General features: G+C 37.6%; 1 protein-coding gene across 1 annotated transcript; it reads left to right on the forward strand.

The window, feature by feature from the left end:
* The first annotated feature begins 87 nt into the window (after positions 1 to 87).
* LOC109030370 (uncharacterized) lies at positions 88 to 18203 on the forward strand. The gene is made up of 13 exons (XM_019041304.2): positions 88 to 662; positions 1548 to 1738; positions 2556 to 3030; positions 3993 to 4224; positions 5327 to 5549; positions 6922 to 7198; positions 8863 to 8997; positions 9429 to 9743; positions 11912 to 12102; positions 14118 to 14592; positions 15368 to 15599; positions 16912 to 17134; positions 17908 to 18203. The coding sequence occupies exons 1-13, from the start codon at positions 459 to 461 to the stop codon at positions 18188 to 18190; spliced, it is 3456 nt and encodes a 1151-aa protein (XP_018896849.2). The 5' UTR covers positions 88 to 458; the 3' UTR covers positions 18191 to 18203.
* The last annotated feature ends 565 nt before the right edge of the window (positions 18204 to 18768 follow it).

Here is an 18768-nt window from a genome sequence, read left to right on the forward strand (position 1 = left end):
ATTCTATTGCATCCTCATGTCCAAATTCATAGTGCATTGCCAAATCAGAGAAAGTTTGCGTTCCTCAGCCGTGGTCAAAGTATTAAAACCGATACGAGCACCCTAGATAAGACTGGATGTTATTTAAACACCTTTCGTTTTATCAAGCGGAAAGACTATCGTTTTTAATTAGTGTCCGCATAATCGGATGATACATTTTGGAACATTTTTCGGGTTGATTCATTTACGACTCAGTTGTTTTATCTTCGCTCACCATTTACATCTTGGTCGCGGGAGCTAAATTTTTAAGTTGCTTATTTACTTCACCAGTTGATAATTTGTATTATTATGTCAAGTGAACTTTCAGATAATAAATCAGTGAACAATTTTTTTTTAGTTAAGTTGTCACGAAAGTGAACGAGGTACTTGTATTCTTGATGCGCAATCAAGCTAACACTTTTTGTGTCGACTAGCGCACGATGCGTTCGATAATACCCCGTAAATATGGGCCGTTGACGGCTCTCATAATAATTTTAACACTTGCAGCTGTCACAAATAGCTTTAAAATTTTAATATTGTACCCGACACCGTCATTTAGTCACCAACGCCCGATTATGGCACTAACTGAGCGGTTAATCAAAGAAGGCCATGAATTGTTTGTCGTCACACCAAACCCTGTGTCGGTGAGTACAAATTTATCTCCTCATCCAAGTCATAATTTTTAGTAGTGACGTCATCGTTTACTTTCCAATGATGCATTGATGACGTCGTCGTTCTTCACTTTAGTTATAGCATCGATGACGCCTCTGTTTGCTCCGAACGCAGCATTGATAACGCCATTGCTTACTATAGTTATGCGTTTGTGACGTCATAATTTACTTGTGATAAGAGATTGATGACGTCACTCTTTGCTGATTAAAAACCGCGGGAGAAAGCGGTGATCGGAGAGTGTTCCCGCCGAGCCGCCATTACTGCCGTGCTACCGCGTATAAGAAAATACGTCGATGAATTTTCGAATATTGACAAACATTTCTCCGCAAAAAACTTGTTTCTGAAGAAGGCAGTCACTATTTAACCTAAAAATTTTTAGGGTTTAAAGAGAAAATTTTGAAATGATATTGCCTGAAAAACTGATGGAAGTTATTCACATCAAGAGTTCATAAAAACTCTGTTTTATTAAGGGAGATTAGGTAACTTCTGAAGGTTGTACGGCATTTTTTCTTCAAACAGAAATCGGCCAAACATGTTTCGTTAGAACGTGTTTTCCCCGCCTGATGAGTATCAGACACGGGGAAAAAAGTGTTGGGGGTCTAACCACTAAAATTGTGGTGCTACCCCAATTTGTTGTATGATATGGACATTTTCGATTAACTTTGGTAGTGCCACAACTTAAATTGGGATAGTACCGCGACATTTTGGATGAGAACCTAATTTACTGGGCGCGTACCACCACAATTAATTGGAAATGTTCATATCACCCAACGACCCCATGTTCTTTTTTTCCTAGGTTTATCAATGTTGATTCAGATTATTTTTATTACAAATATCGATTGTTCTTACGACTGCAGGATCTTAAGGATCACGTCAACTACACTCTTGCAGACCTCTCTTTTGCGTATGATGAGCGCGAAGACCAAAAAAATGGCGTACCCCAATATCAGCGGCAGCTCTCCAAGTGGAAAACAGCTACGATAACCAGGGCGATGATGAAACTTATACAGCTCCAGCTACGAAGTCGGGAATTCCTTAACTTTCAAAAGTAAGAATACCATTGATTCTCATAGGATTTTCCCTAAGAAAATGTGTGTTTTCTTGATATAGTTGCACCTCAAAGGGCAAATTTTCATTTCCATTTGAGTCTCAAAAAGCGTGGAATCATATGCATAACAGGGCTCACGTAAAAATGAGGGTATACCCTTACGTCAGGAGGTGACGCACGGTGGATCAAGTCCATAGGAACGGTCGGACAAAATTTGGAAACTTTAAACGCTTTTAACTCCGTTCATATACAACTTCGAGGTCTTGAAAGTGGTTTCATTGGTTCCCTCGTGAAATTTTCCATCTTTAGCACCCCTTGAAATGTAAAACGGGGAATTCATATTGTTCGTGACCCATGCTAATAAAAACTTTAAAATCTTAGTTGGGAGTTACGTTCAGTAAGTTTAAGTGCAAAATCCTGTTCTACGTGATATTTGAATCAGGAACATACAGTAGAATGCTTTTAATCGCACCATGTCTAGGGGCCCAGTGCATACCCTAATTTTTCATTTGTTCATCTGTGTGTCTCATTTATTATAATTATTCTTAAAAATACGTATGTAGCAGGTTACAAAATGTGTTTCACAAGTATGATCTTTAAATAATAATTATGATGATACTTCAATTTTAATTATGATGTTATTTTAATATTAATTTTGATTAGACAATTATGCCAAAAAACGTTACTTTTGGCAGTAGATACTGTGTTAGTTACAGTTAAAATCATATTTTCGGAGTTTTCCGGCTATTTGGAAGAAAGGTAATTGAAATAAGTTAAGTGCTTATCAGTGTTTAATCTCCCTAACTCCCAATTTTAGGCATCTGGAGTCGGAAAAAATCAAATTAGACGTTGTCATTGTTCAATCTTACCTACTTCCATACCTGGCCCCAATAGCAAGCATCCTAGCTACAAATGCCCCGATAATAGCCGTATCATCATTTTCTTCGGACCTCATTGGGGAAAACTTTCTGGGCAGCAAAATGCATCTATCATTTTCGCCTTCTACATTTGGTCATTACACGGATAAAATGAATCTATGGCAGAAGATTGAAAACTGGTTTTCCCATACTTACATCAAATCCAGCATAAGGAGAACGGTAGAGGATTCTGCGAGGCAATTTTTCCAGGAGATTTATGGTCCAGGAGGTGAAAGGCTGGTGGATTTTTGGTGGGTAAACGTCAGCATTACTCTACTTACCTCCAATTCATTGTATTACTCTCCGAGGCTTTTGAGCCCAAATGTTATTCAAACCGGACCTCTGCATATTAAACCTCCAAAACAGCTACCAAAGGTAAGCTTTCTTCATTAACATTTTCATATAATTATTTATGTGCTGTAAGCACGTTGTAAAATGTAAACATGTAATCTTTTATCCGGGATGCCGTGAAAAGAATTGTTAAAAAAATACTTATTTTATTCAGATGATAAAAATTGATCTGATTCAAAGCATATTTTTTCAAAATAAAATAGTTTTTCGGATTGAATATTTTCTCCCTTTTTTTATATTGAGACTTTTTTTTTAATCCGTGTTATTTTTTTCTATTCAAAGGAAATTAATTAATTCATCGATGAAAAAGTTAGTTTTCTTTGAATTGAAAAAAAGCTTTGTATTTCCAGGAAAAAATAAACCACATAATTGGGCGCTTCATTAAATTAGAGAAAATTATCTTTACTCGAGAGAAATTTTCCTCAAATCAGGCAAAATTTCGTCTAAATATCAAAGAATGGTTTCTTGACATTTCTTTCGTAAGAATTCTGGGTGAATAGCATAAGAAATCGGAGTTTTCATGGTATTTATATTTACTCTACAGTAAAATACACTAGGAAAAATTGTGGTGAATATACGTATAGGGGCAAGTAATAATGGTTTCGAACGCATTTTTCTCAAGGCATATGTGACTGGTCGTTTTAAAAAATACTAGAGGAGCCAATCTACATACCAGGATACCAGATCTACTTATTGGTGGGTGTAGGTTTTAGAGTAGACATTAGCAAACGTAGTGGCACTTATCCAGTAAATTTTTCGTCCTCGCGATTTCGTGGGGGTGAAAAGAATCATTTAAGTTCCGGTTGATGACTCTTATTGAAACATATGAGGCTAAGTTCAGCAAAAAAAAAAAAACGAAATTATCGCCGGCCCTTTAAAAAATTAGGCAGAGGAGAAGTATATAGGCTCTCCTTCAGATTAGTCGATTATGTTTATGTTGATATTATGTTGTGGAAACGCTTTTCATTTATTAATTTTTTCACAAGGATTTACAAGAATGGTTGGACGGGGCGGAGAAAGGAGTGATCTACTTCAGTCTTGGAAGTAATTTAAAAAGCACATCTTTACCACAAGACGTGCTCAAAAACTTCTTGAAATTCTTCCGAGAGTTGCCGGTTGGCTACAGGGTGCTCTGGAAATGGGAATCTGGCGGGCAAATTCCAGGACAGTGCGATAACATTTTAACCCAGAGGTGGATGCCGCAAGATAGCGTACTTGGTGAGAGTGGTTTGAAATTTTTATCTCAAAATTTTGAAGACGCATGAAGATGCTACATTGAAAAGTGCAGCATTTTTTTGAAACGCATGAAATGATCGAATGCTAATAAAATAGATCTTAAATGAGTATAAATAGGACCTGTGAAATGACGCGTCTAGTGGCTTAGGAGTCGTTTCCTGGGTAGGTCTGTTTTTTATTTTTGAATTTTTTCCCCAGCCTACAACTGTTGCTCTCAAGAAATTCACAATTAATTACTTAACAAGGTTAGAAACAGAGTAAATAAAGCAATCTCTGGACAGTTATGATTTATTTGTGCTGAATAAAAGGATGAGTTTATTCCGAAGTAAATGAAAAAAAAGCACTGCTCATTATTCTTGAAATTCGAACAACCGTACTTTTCTTTTTGAACTAGTGGTAACAACTAGCACACTTGCGAGTAAGTGTTGTGACATTAGTGGCAGTTCAGATAGGCAACTAAACTACCTGCCTGGAAAGGCAGAGAGTATCAACGGGATTTGAAGGCGTTCCGAGCCCCGGCCGTACTTTAATTGGACCGCGTTTAGCAGAAGAGAACTAAGCCTTATCAGCTCTTGCCTAATTTAACGGTATGTGATCCGTACTATATGCAGAAAATTCACAAAAATGTACGCGAAAATCCGCACAACCGTTTTCATGTAAAAAATTAAACTGCCCGATTAAATTTGGCAATGGCTAACGTGGCTTGGATTCTTTCTGATTTGCGCGGATCAATTATGTCAGTACGAATTATTGCAATTTGACGAAACAACACGCCTCACACTTGCAAATTGACCGAGATTGCTGACTACCTGCGATATATTTGCCACTTTCTTGATTCTACAGTCGCAAATTGCTGTTTGGCAGACACGATTCGTTCTCGATGGAGCGTGTGTGTGCGATAGAAAATAATGCAATTTTTCGATCAGAAAAAATCTCTGACCATTCAAGAAGTCGTCATTCTAAATTATTCTCATTTGTGTAAGACAATGAGCATTCATTATTTCACATCATAATAAATGTAGTGATAATTGAGGAAAAATCCAGGAATGTGATTAATTCAATTTTCTGCTTTATTGTGTTGCAGCTCATCCGAAAGTGAAAGTATTCATTACGCAGGGAGGGCTTCAGAGTTTCCAAGAAGCAGTACACTACGGGGTCCCCACAGTTGGAATCCCGTGGTTTGTGGATCAAAATTGTGTAACAGCAAAAATGGTCGATGCGAAAGTTGGAGTCAAGTTGTCGCCGCAAGATATCCACTCCTTTGAAAAAATTAAAGCAGGCATCGAAGCAATGTTACACGATGAAAAGTAAGCGTACATATTTTAGTACTTCACGCGGGGAAAAATTCCCCTGTAAAAGAAGAGTAAAATTCCGTTCCCATACTGAAGATAACACAGAGTTAACTTTGACTCTACTTTCGAGTTAACTTTGACTATTTTTCGATTTGTTGGCTCCGTCTGATTCTGATCGATTTTAAAAGGACTGTAATTGATTCCTAATAACTTTGATTGGACTCTATTTTGCAATTAAGAACTACATTACCTGGCTCATCCATATAACGCTTATGCACATAGGGCAATTAATGTTAAATACGATGTTGCTAACCTGAGCTGGGACGGAATTGTAGCTCGGAATTGCATAGTGCGATTCAATTGGCTCTAAATGGAAATCTCATTCGGCTTAAGCTAAGAGTCAATATACTCGACCCATCCTCAACATAAAAACAGAATTTTATTATTTTTAACGGAGGACGTTTATTCATTTCTATTGAAGTGAGTGGCAGGACTGATGGAAAAAGAGGTTTTAACTACAATGAGAAAAATTGGATTTACCACACAACACAATATCGTCACCTTCCAGCCTAAGTATTACTAGCGCCATGCGACGTTTAATTTCCGCCGCCATTCTATTTTCTACAGATAATTGTTCAACGAAGTTGTACGAAAATTTCACTGAACTTTCTTTGTGCTGCCATTATATTTCAATGAAATTTTCAAACAGATTCAACCAAAAATTTCTCTGTGAAAAAATAAAATGGCGGCGGAAATCCTTAAACGTCGCATGGCGTTTGTGATACTTTGGCCAAAAGGTGACGATATCACTACACTATCAGTCCATTTCTATAAGGTTTATATGAATGCATAATGGAGATGTTGCATGTGTGAGGAATTTGCAATTTGACTGTTGATTCTTATGTACAAGTTCGGAAGAAACACGATGGTGCCACTGGTTTTCTCTGAAATCAACTCCCAAGCTCAAAAAAAGCTCTCAAGTCGAGGCCAAAATGGAGGGGATATCCCACCCTACCCTGAGAGTCCACCTCTCCATCAAGACAAACTCTCCGTGCAAAGATAGGGAACACATACATTGACAGGGCTGCCACTTTATTAGGGGACTCCAAAACTGAAAACACGGCAACCCTGTTAATGTATTTGCTCCCTATCTTTGCATGGAGAGTTTGTCTTGATGTAGAGGTGGACTCTCAGGATAGTATGGGATATCCCCTCCATTTTGGCCTCAACTTGAGAGCTTTTTTTGAGCTTGGGAGTTGATTTCAGAGAACACCAGTGGCACCATCGTGTTTCTCGCGAACTTTTACACAAGAAACAACAGTCAAATCGCAAATCCCTCACACATGCAACATCTCCATTGGTCTTAATTTTGTTGAATTTTCTCTAGGTATCGGAAGAACATGCGACGACTTTCGGCCATATCCCGCGACTTCACTTCTCAAGCCATGGACAAAGCTGTTTTCTGGATAGAGCACGTGGCTCGCCATGGCGGTGCATCTCATTTGAGACCAGCCATCGCTGATTCGAGTCTCTTCGAATTCCTTTGTTTGGACATTATATCAGTGATCTTATTGTCTTGTTTTATTAGTCTCTACGGATTTTTCTCTATTGTCAGAGTCGTAATAACGTATTTACGTAAAAATTTTAGCGGAAAAATAAAAGGAGCCTGATTCCCGGTATTTCCTATCGCAGTTTTGCACTACTCCTGACCCAAATGAAGAAAAATAAACACTAAGAAGTGGCCCGAACTGTATGTAACAAGGTGGAGAAATGGTGCCAGGTCCACACCATTTCGCGGGAACAAAGCAAAGAAGTTCCAAAAATTAAAATTAGAGCCAAAATTAATTTTTTGAACTCTAATGCGCACCAGTACGAAACTGAGGGGGGAGAGTGTTCAGCTCACGCAGTTTGCATTGGAATATATAATATTGGCTTTGTTTTCCCCGCGAAATGGTGTGGACCCAGCACCATTTCTCCATCTTAACCCAAACTGAGACACACAATGGGTCCGTTGTGCTGGTCACAGAATCGTGTTTTGATGCTTGATTGTTGTAGATTAGCTAAAAATAATCAGATTCGTCCAAATAGCAACTTTCAGCGTTGAATATTAACCGAGATACCGCGCTTTGAAAAAGTCGATTTATGACGTCATCCACCGTGGATGAGACACCCTTGGTTTGTTCCACCTTGCTTTTATCCGAGTTTTACGTTGAAAAACCAGTGCAAATATGCGACACGCCGACTGATGAAAACAAGGTGGAAGAAACCAAAGCGGGGGATGACGTCAAAACCCCCGAAATTTCAAAGAGCGATATCACTATTAATATTGAACGCAGAAGTTTGCTGTTGGAACAAATCTTAATATTTTTTTTTCCTACTTCAAATGGCCCACGAGGGCTGATCCTGCAGGTGCTACAATTAGATCCCATCGGGTCATCGTTTTCAATTGCAAACATGGTGTGAAAACTTCAAAAGCTTATCTCCACGTTGATATAAATCGTAAAGCTATAAGAGTGGTTTCATTGGTTCTCTATGAAATTTCATTTGCGAGGCATTCCTTAAAATTTAAATTGACACAAAATAAACAACGTAATTGACAGTTTTCGTCACAAATTCAATGCCCAGCACCTCTCTTTATGACTTGTTTTAGTATGCGCCGCACAATAGACCGCATCAATGGGAGAGGTTGGACATGCATTGTTTCACTAAAACTGCAAGTTCAGATGCTTATTTCGTCAAAATTTAAAATTTAAGGGGTGATTCTCAAGGGAAATACGGGATAACCAATAAGACCATTTTTAAAGCCTCAATTTTTTATAAAAACGGAGTCGTAAGCTTTTAAAGTTTTCAAATTTTGGCCGACCTCTCCTATTCACTCGATCCACTGTGCGCCGCCGTGTCAAAAGGTTTGTAAGGAGCTGTTGTATTTGTAAGACAATAAAAACCCCTTGTATGCCAAAGCTAACTGTTGATGATAAATAAATATTTTGTAACAATCGATTCCCTATTTTTATCGCCAAATGAACAACATGTTCAGATATCCATATCGCACGATTTCACTTCTCAAGCTCTCGACAAAACTGTGTTTGGGGTAGAGCACGTAATCCTCCATAGAAGAATCTCCTATCTGTAACCGTTTCTTAATGATGCGAACTATGTTGAGTATTTCAGTTTTGATATTTAAACATTGATTTTGATTTCGTGGTGTGTTATTTTATGCAATATTTTCTTTCTTTCTGAGTTTTTAGTTTCGTCTGCATCTGAGTGCGTCCTCCAGAAACAATGTTTGGGATATACATCGCAAATTTATATCTTTATTAGCTTCTAGAGTGTTCGAGTGGACATGCCAAATACTAAAATAACTGTCACCAGCGTTTTGCAGATTTCTATTGACAAAAGTAGTGAAATCGTGTTATCTTCTATGCAACGTTTCTCATGTTTCGGAAAGAAACTAAATGACGTAGTCAGTTTATTTTTATTTATTATTTTATAAATAAAACATATAAGGGAATGGAAATTTTTAAAAATGCATCAATTCACATAACTGAAGGATCATTCACTTTTTGACAAGCTTCACGACGCATTATCACCCATGACAACCTGAAGGACTTCGTACATTTTGGCAGTCTTGGACAACTCGCCTGCGATGCGTTTAGTGTTAGAACTGTTCTGAGTTAATTTTGTTAAAATTTAATCAAATCTCAAGGAAAAAAAGCCTGAAATTGGTTTAAGTATCGAGAGATATACCAGCACTTTAGATAACATTAAATATATATGGTACACTAAGTTCAGCGATCTTAACTTAGTTTTCCTGCTAACGGATATAAGTTTGAAAAATTACTTAGTTAGGTGCGTTTAAAGCTCAGATTTCTAATTTTTATTTTAATTTTTAAGGAATTTTATTTTCATTTTTTCCACGGAGATTATCGTCTTGAAGCAACTCCTGTCATTTCATCAAGTATTGGTGCGTCTCCGAATGTGCAATTTCGGCTTGGCCTGATGACAATGCTCTCGATAATAACCGAAAAATATGGACCGGTGGCGGTTCTCATAATAATTTTGACACGTGCAGCCGTCACGCATAGCTTTAAAATTTTGATTCTGTACCCGACACCTGTTTTTAGTCATCAACGGCCTATGCTAGCATTGACTGAAAGATTGATCAAAGATGGCCACGAGTTGTTTGTCGTCACTCCGAACCCAGTTTTGGTGAGTAAGATTATATTTCCTCACAAAATTGTAGAGATGAATGATGCGTGATTTGTGCCTCTTTTCATCTATTCGTCGCTTCTCTGACGTTAGGTCGTATCTCAATTTCCGAGTAAACCCTGTTTTACACATAAATGATGCCTCCTGGGGCTCATGTGAAAATTGATATACGCCTTTACGTCAAAGGAGCGACGTATTTTCACGATGAGTGCCGCGCATGATATCTAACAGGCTTACTGGATTTAAGAATTAAGTTTGTCTCATTCCAGAACCGACTCAATCAAATGAATGAATGAATAAATAAACGAAAGGAGCCGTCCATCTCTAGCAAAAAAAAGAGGAACGCCGCATTTGCCTTGAGAAGATGCCTGATTTATTTTTTTAAAAAAACCGTATTTCCTGAGAAAATTATGAATATTTTCCTTCACAAATTCAGAGAATTTTCTTCGATTGATTTGATCTTAAATATTGGAAAATTTTCAAGGAAACCTTTCATGACTCTCAAAAATTGATGGTTTGTCGGAGGAAATTTTTCAACATTCGAATGTACTACACTTTAATCACGCAGAAAACATTTCCTTCCTGTGGACTAATTATTGAAATGGATTTACAAAGCGATAGACATAGAAGTCAAAGGGAAAATGAAGCTCTAATATTGGTTGAAATGGGTGGTTCACTAAAAAAAAAACACATTGGATCTAGGGTCCAGACTCTTGAAAACATTGACAAGAAAAAGGTCCCTTGATTCAATCAGATTTAAGCTTAAATCAAAAAGAAATCCGCTCAAATTAAGAGGATTGGTTCTTGATTTAAGCTTGAATATGATTGAATCAAGAGTCTTTTTTCTTGTCGATGTTTTTAAGAGTCTGGACTCTGGATCCAATGTGTTTTCTTTTTCCAGTGTTGTTAAAGGCCAAGGGGGAAACTGATATACTATGTATGGGGTCCCTCGTAGGTTGCTGTTAGTTTGTCTATAGCTTACCTCCTTTGTCTATTGCAAACACCCACTCCCATTCATAGAATCGCTCGATTTTCTCTTTGACTCCTTTGTCTATAGCTATGTTTGATGCTCAGCAGCGCGTCATAAGATATATACAATAGTAACTAATGAAACAGCGGGTAACAAGGCTAATTCTAACGTAAATATCGACAAAACGTTTCGGCTGAAAATTCAGCTTTCCGTAGTTGGATAAAAACAATAAAAAATTGTAAAAATCTAAGAACGTAGAACTTGGCTGTACCTTTCAAAGGGAGAAAAATGTTGTTATTAATAACATTTAAGTTAACAAATAAAGTTAACGACATTTTCCTCGTTTTGAAAGGTCCAGCCAAGTAGTACGTTTTTAGATTTTTACAATTTTTTACTGTTTTTATCCAACTGATGAAGACTGAATCTTCAGCCGAAACGTTTCGGTTGTATTTACGCAAAAATTAGCTTTGTTACCCGCTGTTTAATTTGATTCTTTGTCTATAGCCTTATCTATAAAATTCAATAATGGACTACTAGACAAGGTACGAATTTAAGCATTTTGATACATGATTGTTAACCAGAATTTCACGTAGAACACGATTCGCACAACGAAAATTACTAAAACCATCTCCTAACGGAGATATTAACATTTTTATTTCACATTGGTCCCGAGGAATTTGAACTGCCCGCTCACAAGAAGCTCATAAAGCTCTACGTGAGTCAAATCTCGCACTACAACGGTTTCAGCAAGCTTCTCAATCGAGCAATGTTCATTTCCCACCATGTGTTTTTCAAACTATTAGTAATTTGCTATAGCTGAGCCAAAGTGTCAAGATTGAGGTTGCTAGATTTTTTATCGTAGAGACGTTCATGATAATGTTTAGCGCGCGATGTTAATCACGTAGAGGAATGAGTTTTCATGAGCGAGCGGTTTCAATTCACGCGCGAAGAATCATTAAATATCTTCGGAAGGAGTTGATTTCGGTAATATTCGTTGTGCGCATCGTGTTTTACGAGAAATTCTGGTGAAAACATATGTATCAGATTGCTGAAATTCGTACCTTGTCTAGTGGTCCTTTAGCCCAAACGGCCAAAAACGTTGCGTACTAGTATGTTTCCCCGTTTCGGGAATCATCAAATCCCTGTGGTATTATATATGTATTTTCCATTCAAGAACCTATTTTTCTCACTGCTGTAGGAACTGAAGAATCACGTCAACTATACCTGCGCAGACACTTCATTTGCGTGGGAGCAAAGGGAGGACGACAAGAATATAGCCAGCCTCTATCACCGAGAAGTTTCTAAGTGGCAAGTACCGAAAATGCCCGTGGCCATGCTGAAAGTCGTGAGGAATCAGTTACAAAGCCAGCCGTTTTTTGACCTCAAAAAGTAAGAACACAACAATTTTTTATGCCTCTTACAGAAATGTTAAGCACGACGCACAAGGACCTCATCAATAAGAGAGATCGGACATGAATTTCTTCACTAAAACTGCAAATTTAGATGTTTATTTTGTTGAATTTCAAATTTTGACGGGTGGTTCTCAGAGAACCTTTAATGAGAAAACCAATGAGGCCATTCATAAGACCTCAAAATTTTGTAAAAACTGAGTTATGAACTTTTAAAGTTCTCAAATTTTGTCCGGCCTCTCCCATTGACTCGATCCACTGTTCGACAGTGCAACTCCCAAACAACGTATCACGGTTTGTTACGTTGCAGACTTCTTATCAAATTGTATTTTTTTAAAGGAAACGACTCAAATACGATGCATTAAACCTTCCATAAATTTTCTACTCTGAGGGAGAAATATTCTGAAAAAACTTCAAGAAAATATTGATTTGTTCTCCTGAAAGAAAATTGAATGAGAGCAAAGATTTTAAAACACCGCAAACGATATACGTGCTTTTGGATTTTCACCATCGATATAGTTTAGGTAAGTACATTGTAATTAGGGGAGGTGTAAGGAGATCCTTAACATAGTGCCATTAAGAGGATGGTTTCAATGAATTTCGAGAGGAATTCAACAGAATTGACGTAACGTAATTTTGAAGTAAACTTACTGACATAATAGCGTCCACTTCAGATTCGCCTTCAAATTCGCAACATAGGCAACAAACAAACCGATAATGACTATCTTCGAAAAATAAACCTGCATCTAGCTCCATAAAATTCACCAAACCAATAGAACATGTGTAAACCTACCCACATCCACTTAAGATTCGCCTTCAAATTTGCCGCATAGGCAATACATGTACGAGAGAGGGCGAATATTTATTTCGGTTGAAGGACATTTCGACAACGATTTTTTGTCCGCACACCGTACGCTTCTAGTAGTTTATGTCCACGCGTCTTTACGGCAGGGGAGCTCGGGCCGAAGTACCTTGATTTAATTTGCGAGGAAAGCTTCGTACTCTCAAAGGACGCCTATCATTCTGAAAATGTTAAAGCGCCTTCAATTTCGTTTGATACTGTGCAACACCTCTGTTGTGGAATAGTTGCTTGAGGCGCCGTGGCACGTTCGGCGCGGCGGGCGGCTGGCCTACTCCCAACGCGCATTGGCGCCTACAAACCTAAGGGGATACTCAAAGCATTGCACAATGCGTGAAGTATCCCCTTAGGTTTGTAGGCGTTAGTGCGCGTTTTGCGCCGCCGCGGTAGCACTAGCACACCGCTCCGCTCAGTGTATGCTCTAATATTTAAAATCGCGGAGTCGGAGTTTTTCAGCTCTTGATTTTGAAATTTTTGCACACTCTGCATGGATTTTCCTCATTTAAATTGATGAAAAAAAAAGTGTATTTAAGGAAAATATAAAATGTGTTTTGTAAATTTTAAGGTGGTTCCGTGTCAAATTTAATGACCCCCAAAGCTTTTTTAATTATTTCTTTTATATTTTGTGCTTTTACTGTGCTACAGCGTGTGTACGCGCAACGAAACGCTTAAAATTGGACGTATTTGACTCTAAAAGATCGATGTATACATACGGGTTAAAACTAATGATTGCAAGATTCTTGGTTTTTCCCCATTTTTATTCATTTTTGTATAGTTTCTTTCAACACAAATCTTATTTTCCAAACTTATCAAACTTACCAATCTTTATCAAACTACTGGACAAAACAGGTGCGCGGACAAAAAATCGTTGACGGAATGTCCTGAAACCTTTATTTCTTCGAAAAGCACACCTTTATAACACACCTTAAACTTCGTTGTAACCTATAAACAATGTTGTGAAAATGTTGGTCCATCTGAAGTTTGCACCGGGTAAAAACAGATCATAATCCGGCCAAGGTGTTAATTTTTTCCGACGATTATTCTCCTTCGGTTTGTTGATTACATACACATTAGATTGCTCTTTTGATTAATCGAAATTTTTATCAGTATTTTATACTCCTAAAATCTGCTTTCAGGCACCTGGAATCGGAAAAAATCAAAATCGACGTGGTCATTGCTCAATTTTTTCTCCTCCCATATTTATCTCCAATGGCACGCATCTTAGCAGAGGATGCCCCGATCATATCCATGTCAACATTTCTCATGGACATTTTTACAGAGGACTACTTGGGCAGTAAAGTTCATCTGTCTTATTTGCCCTCTATATTTAATCATTACACGGATAAAATGAACATATGGCAAAAGATTGAGAACTGGTTCTCTCATCTCTATATTCATTCGAGTGTAGAGACACTAATAACGGATTCTGCGCGGGAATTTTTCCGGAATAATTATGGTCGAGGAGGTGAAAGTCTGGTAGACACTTGGTGGGAAAAAGTTTGTCTCACTTTGAGCATTTCCAACTCGTTATATTACTATCCAAGGCTATTGGGTCCCAACGTCATTGAAACAGGACCTCTGCATATCAAACCTCCAGAACAACTACCAAAGGTAGGTGCGTTTGCTTCATTAAAATTTTAAATTGTGCAAAAGCACGTATTTGGAATTGAGAAGCTGTGGACTAATGGAAAATGTGCATGCAATTTTTTTATTGCTTCATCTGAAAACGCCTAAAGAGCTGATTTCACAGTTTCTTATAATTTTTTTCTGATACGGGAAATGGTATAAAAATAGATTTAAAAGTGACAAAATGCATCGCCTAGTGACGTCATCTGGCGGCATTTTCTGTTTAAATACACTTATTTTAGCAGATTAGATAATTTTGTCATATCTACTCCAATAATTGTTCAATTCAGTAACCAAGGGTATCCTCGTGTTCAGTTCACTCGGTAGTTTCTAAAACACGAAATTCATCAAATTTCAGATACCTGCAAATTCTCTATGTTACTCGACCATAAAATTATCATCGTCATTTCTTGAGACCTCTTTTGGTTCTTCTTCCTGTTGGAGGAATATTCTGTGGAAATTTCAAGTAAATGTAAGTTCCGAGCAAAAGTTCCAAGCAATACTGCCGTGCTAAGGAAAAACGCCTTATTAACCTTCAGCCGTTGCCAAATTCTTTTTGGTAATTCACGAATTTTCGAGAAAACGTGTAAATATTATTGAGATAATTTCGTTTGTAATTTCACCTAAAGTTCCTGAAAATTTTGAGGGAAAATTGTCATAGCTTTCCTGAAAAATAAACACTTTAAAGAAGGAAATTTTCAAAAAAGAAAAGAATTTAAAAAATATCTATTTATTAATTTTTTTCTTTAAATATTTCAAGAACTTGCAAGACTGGTTGGACGGGGCGGAGAAAGGAGTGATCTACTTTAGTTTTGGATCCAACATGAAAAGCTCAGCTTTACCACCAGACATACTACAGAATTTCCTGAAGTTCTTTCGAGAACTACCGCACGGCTACCGAGTGCTCTGGAAATGGGAGCTCGATGGAAAAATTCCAGGACAGTCAGATAACATTTTGAGCCAAAAATGGATGCCTCAACACAGCGTGCTGGGTAAGTAAATAATTGAGGGAGTCTACAAAGGAAACTATTTAATATGATTTATTTTCCCAATGCAGACCCTGTGAGGCTTTCTTGATAGCACTACCAAAATATCTTTAGCTGTTCTGGAGGAGAAAAGTGATTATTTATGACGTTTTTGAAATCACGAAACCAGAAATTCGAAAGCTTTTCCTACGGTGGATAGAAAATATGAAGCTGACAAACTTATTATCCGCTTAAAACTATGTAGACCATAAACTTAGGTGTTAGATAATGTCTCCTGGTTTTAAATATTACAATGCAGAATATAGAAAGTGAAAGGACCATGATAATAAAGGAAGAGGAACATGATGTACCACTCAAAAGTTCTCGAGACTGTAAAGTGACGGAATCGATGTCTCAACATTTTTTTATTGAATTTTCGTAGCACATCCAAAAGTTCGATTATTCATCACTCAAGGAGTACTTCAGAGTTTCCAAAAAGCAGTGCTTTTCTCGATAGCACTACTGAATATGTTTAGCTCTTCTAGAGGAGAAAATCGACTTACACTGAAAAAAAATCTCGGTGTATTTACTAAGAAAAGGGTAAAATTACCAAAAATTCAGGGTTCTATTTGATCCCAGTTTTTTCTTGGTAAAATTACCATTTATGGAATTGGTAATTTTACCGAGAAATCTCGGTAAAATTATTGACTTTCTCGGTAATTTTACTGGACCCCGGTAAAAACGCCAATATTTTTTATCGACTGTGGTAGAATTACCGAGATTAAATGGCAAAGTTACCGGGAATTGATTACCAATAAAAGTGGTATTCTTACCTGAAAAAAACAGTAAAAATACCGGTTTTTAGGTAAGCTTACCAGTCTGTCTTGGTAAAATTACCAATAGTGGGTAAAAAAGTGGGATAGTAAAGGTACCAACGGACCTTGGTAAAAACGCCGAGAATTTTTTTTCAGTGTACTATGACGTTTTTAAAATTTCAAACGACCCAAAAATGGATGCCACAACAGCTTGGTGCTTGGGGAGTCCGGTGGCTATTCAAAATCTTAAACACTGCTATTTTCATCGTACAATATTTTACTCACTCTGTCGCTAATTATGTCGTTCCTCTGACGTAAACGCGTATCTCAATTTCCACGTGAGTCCTGTTTCACATACAAATCCATCATTTCCGTGGTTCATGCGGAAATCGAGGTACGCCCCTACACCAGAGGAGCGAAGATCTAACGTAAGGGCATTCTAAAATTTTGCGTTAGCCCTAGGAAACCAAAAGTCAGCGACAAAAAGTTCCAAAAATGATTTGATTTTTTTGCCCTTTTTTCAGCTCATCCGAAAGTGAGGTTATTCATCACACAAGGCGGACTTCAGAGCTTCCAAGAAGCAGTTCATTTTGGGGTCCCCACTCTCGCCATCCCGTGGTTTGTGGATCAAAATTGTGTCGCAACAAAAATGATCGATTTGAAGGTTGGGAATAAATTGTCGCCGCAAGATATCTACTTCTTTGAGAAAATCAAAATTGGCATTGAAACTGTGTTATACGATGAAAGGTAAGATAATGCTTCTTCATATTTGGCGTGGGTAAATAGACGGACCCTTTCACTCTCATCTAAGTCAAAACGTTCCCGGTGTCAATCTCCAATATTGGAATAAAATTCAGAGTACTATCGAGAGGAAAAATTTCATTCTCGCCGCACAGTTTAATTTTAATAAAAGTTTCTTCTAAATGCACCCCTTGAAATTTTAAATGTGACGAAATAAACATCAAAATTTGTAGTTTTTGTAAAAAAATTCATGTCCGACCTCTCTAATTGACTGTGTGCTGGTTAAACAATTACGTTGTGGCCAAAGTTAAAAAATAATCTTTGTCTATATCGATACCGGTGTCATCGAAAGTGGATTTTAGTGTATATCATACATAATAATTCAAAATTTCTAACGATATACCCATATCCGTAGTTAACGTGTTACAAATCAACAAAAGTACATAACACGCGAAAAAAATTAGGAATAGACTGCACTGGAAAAAAAAAAATCACATTGGATCTAGAGTTCAGACTCTTAAAAACATTGACAAGAAAAAATGATCTTGATTCAATCGCATTTCTGCTTGAACCAAAACGAAATCCGCTTAAATTAGGAGGCTTGGTTCTTGATTTAAGCTGGATTCTGATTGAATCAAGAGCACTTTTTCTTGCCGATGTTTTTAAGAGTCTGGACTCTAGATCCAATGTGTGTTTTTTCCCAGTGTGTGCAGCAAATTAATAGGATTCAGATTAAATTAGCAGATGTTGGTTTTTAATTTTTTGTGAATTTTCCGTAGCTATCTGAAGAATATGCGGCGACTTTCAGCCATATCCCATGACTTCACTTCTCAAGCCATGGACAAAGCGGTGTTCTGGATAGAGCACGTTGCTCGCCATGGAGGAGCATCTCATTTGAGACCAGCCACTGCTGATGCAAGTCTCTTCGAATACTTCTGCCTGGACATTATATCTGTAATCTTAGTGTCACTTTTCGTCATTATATTTGCATTAGTATCTATTTTCAGATTTATGATCTCGTATGTATCCATAAAATTCGGCGAAAAAATAAAAAAAGCTTAAGTATGGTGTCTCATATTGAAGTCGCACATGATATTCTACCCAAACTACTAATGAGTTAAGTTATATCGTTAGCCGTATCAAATGAAAAACAAGCAGTTCCAACGCCAAAGCGTTGGAGGGCGCTTTTTTAACACTGCGCATGCGAGGAACGTTTTCATACGGCCAAGCGAGAGTATTGCGGACGGACGATGTATAACAAATTGCCTACGTGAAGGTGGTCCGGCAGCAACATACCCGCCGCTAGTCTCTGGAAAACAATAGAAAATAGTAGTTACGTACGTTGCCAGCGAGCGCGCTGCGAGCGCATCTGTTTCAATTACCTAGCATCGAGTCGGGCCTCTAACTTTCTATTCTCTATGACATAACCTTAAACCTTCAACCCAGAGTCGCAAACAGCTGATGCTTGACGATGCTGCGCCGAGAAAATGAACCAATCACAAAATAGCACAGTAATACGTCACTAAAATGAAGAGATCACGTGACTGTTCGTGATTTTTTCGAATCAATCTGAAACTACAACCTCGAATATGAGGCATTTAAGCATAACGAAGCCCCAAAATAGTTTAACCAGGTAATAC

Source organism: Bemisia tabaci, chromosome 9, assembly GCF_918797505.1.
Source record: "Bemisia tabaci chromosome 9, PGI_BMITA_v3".
NCBI lineage: Eukaryota > Metazoa > Arthropoda > Insecta > Hemiptera > Aleyrodidae > Bemisia > Bemisia tabaci.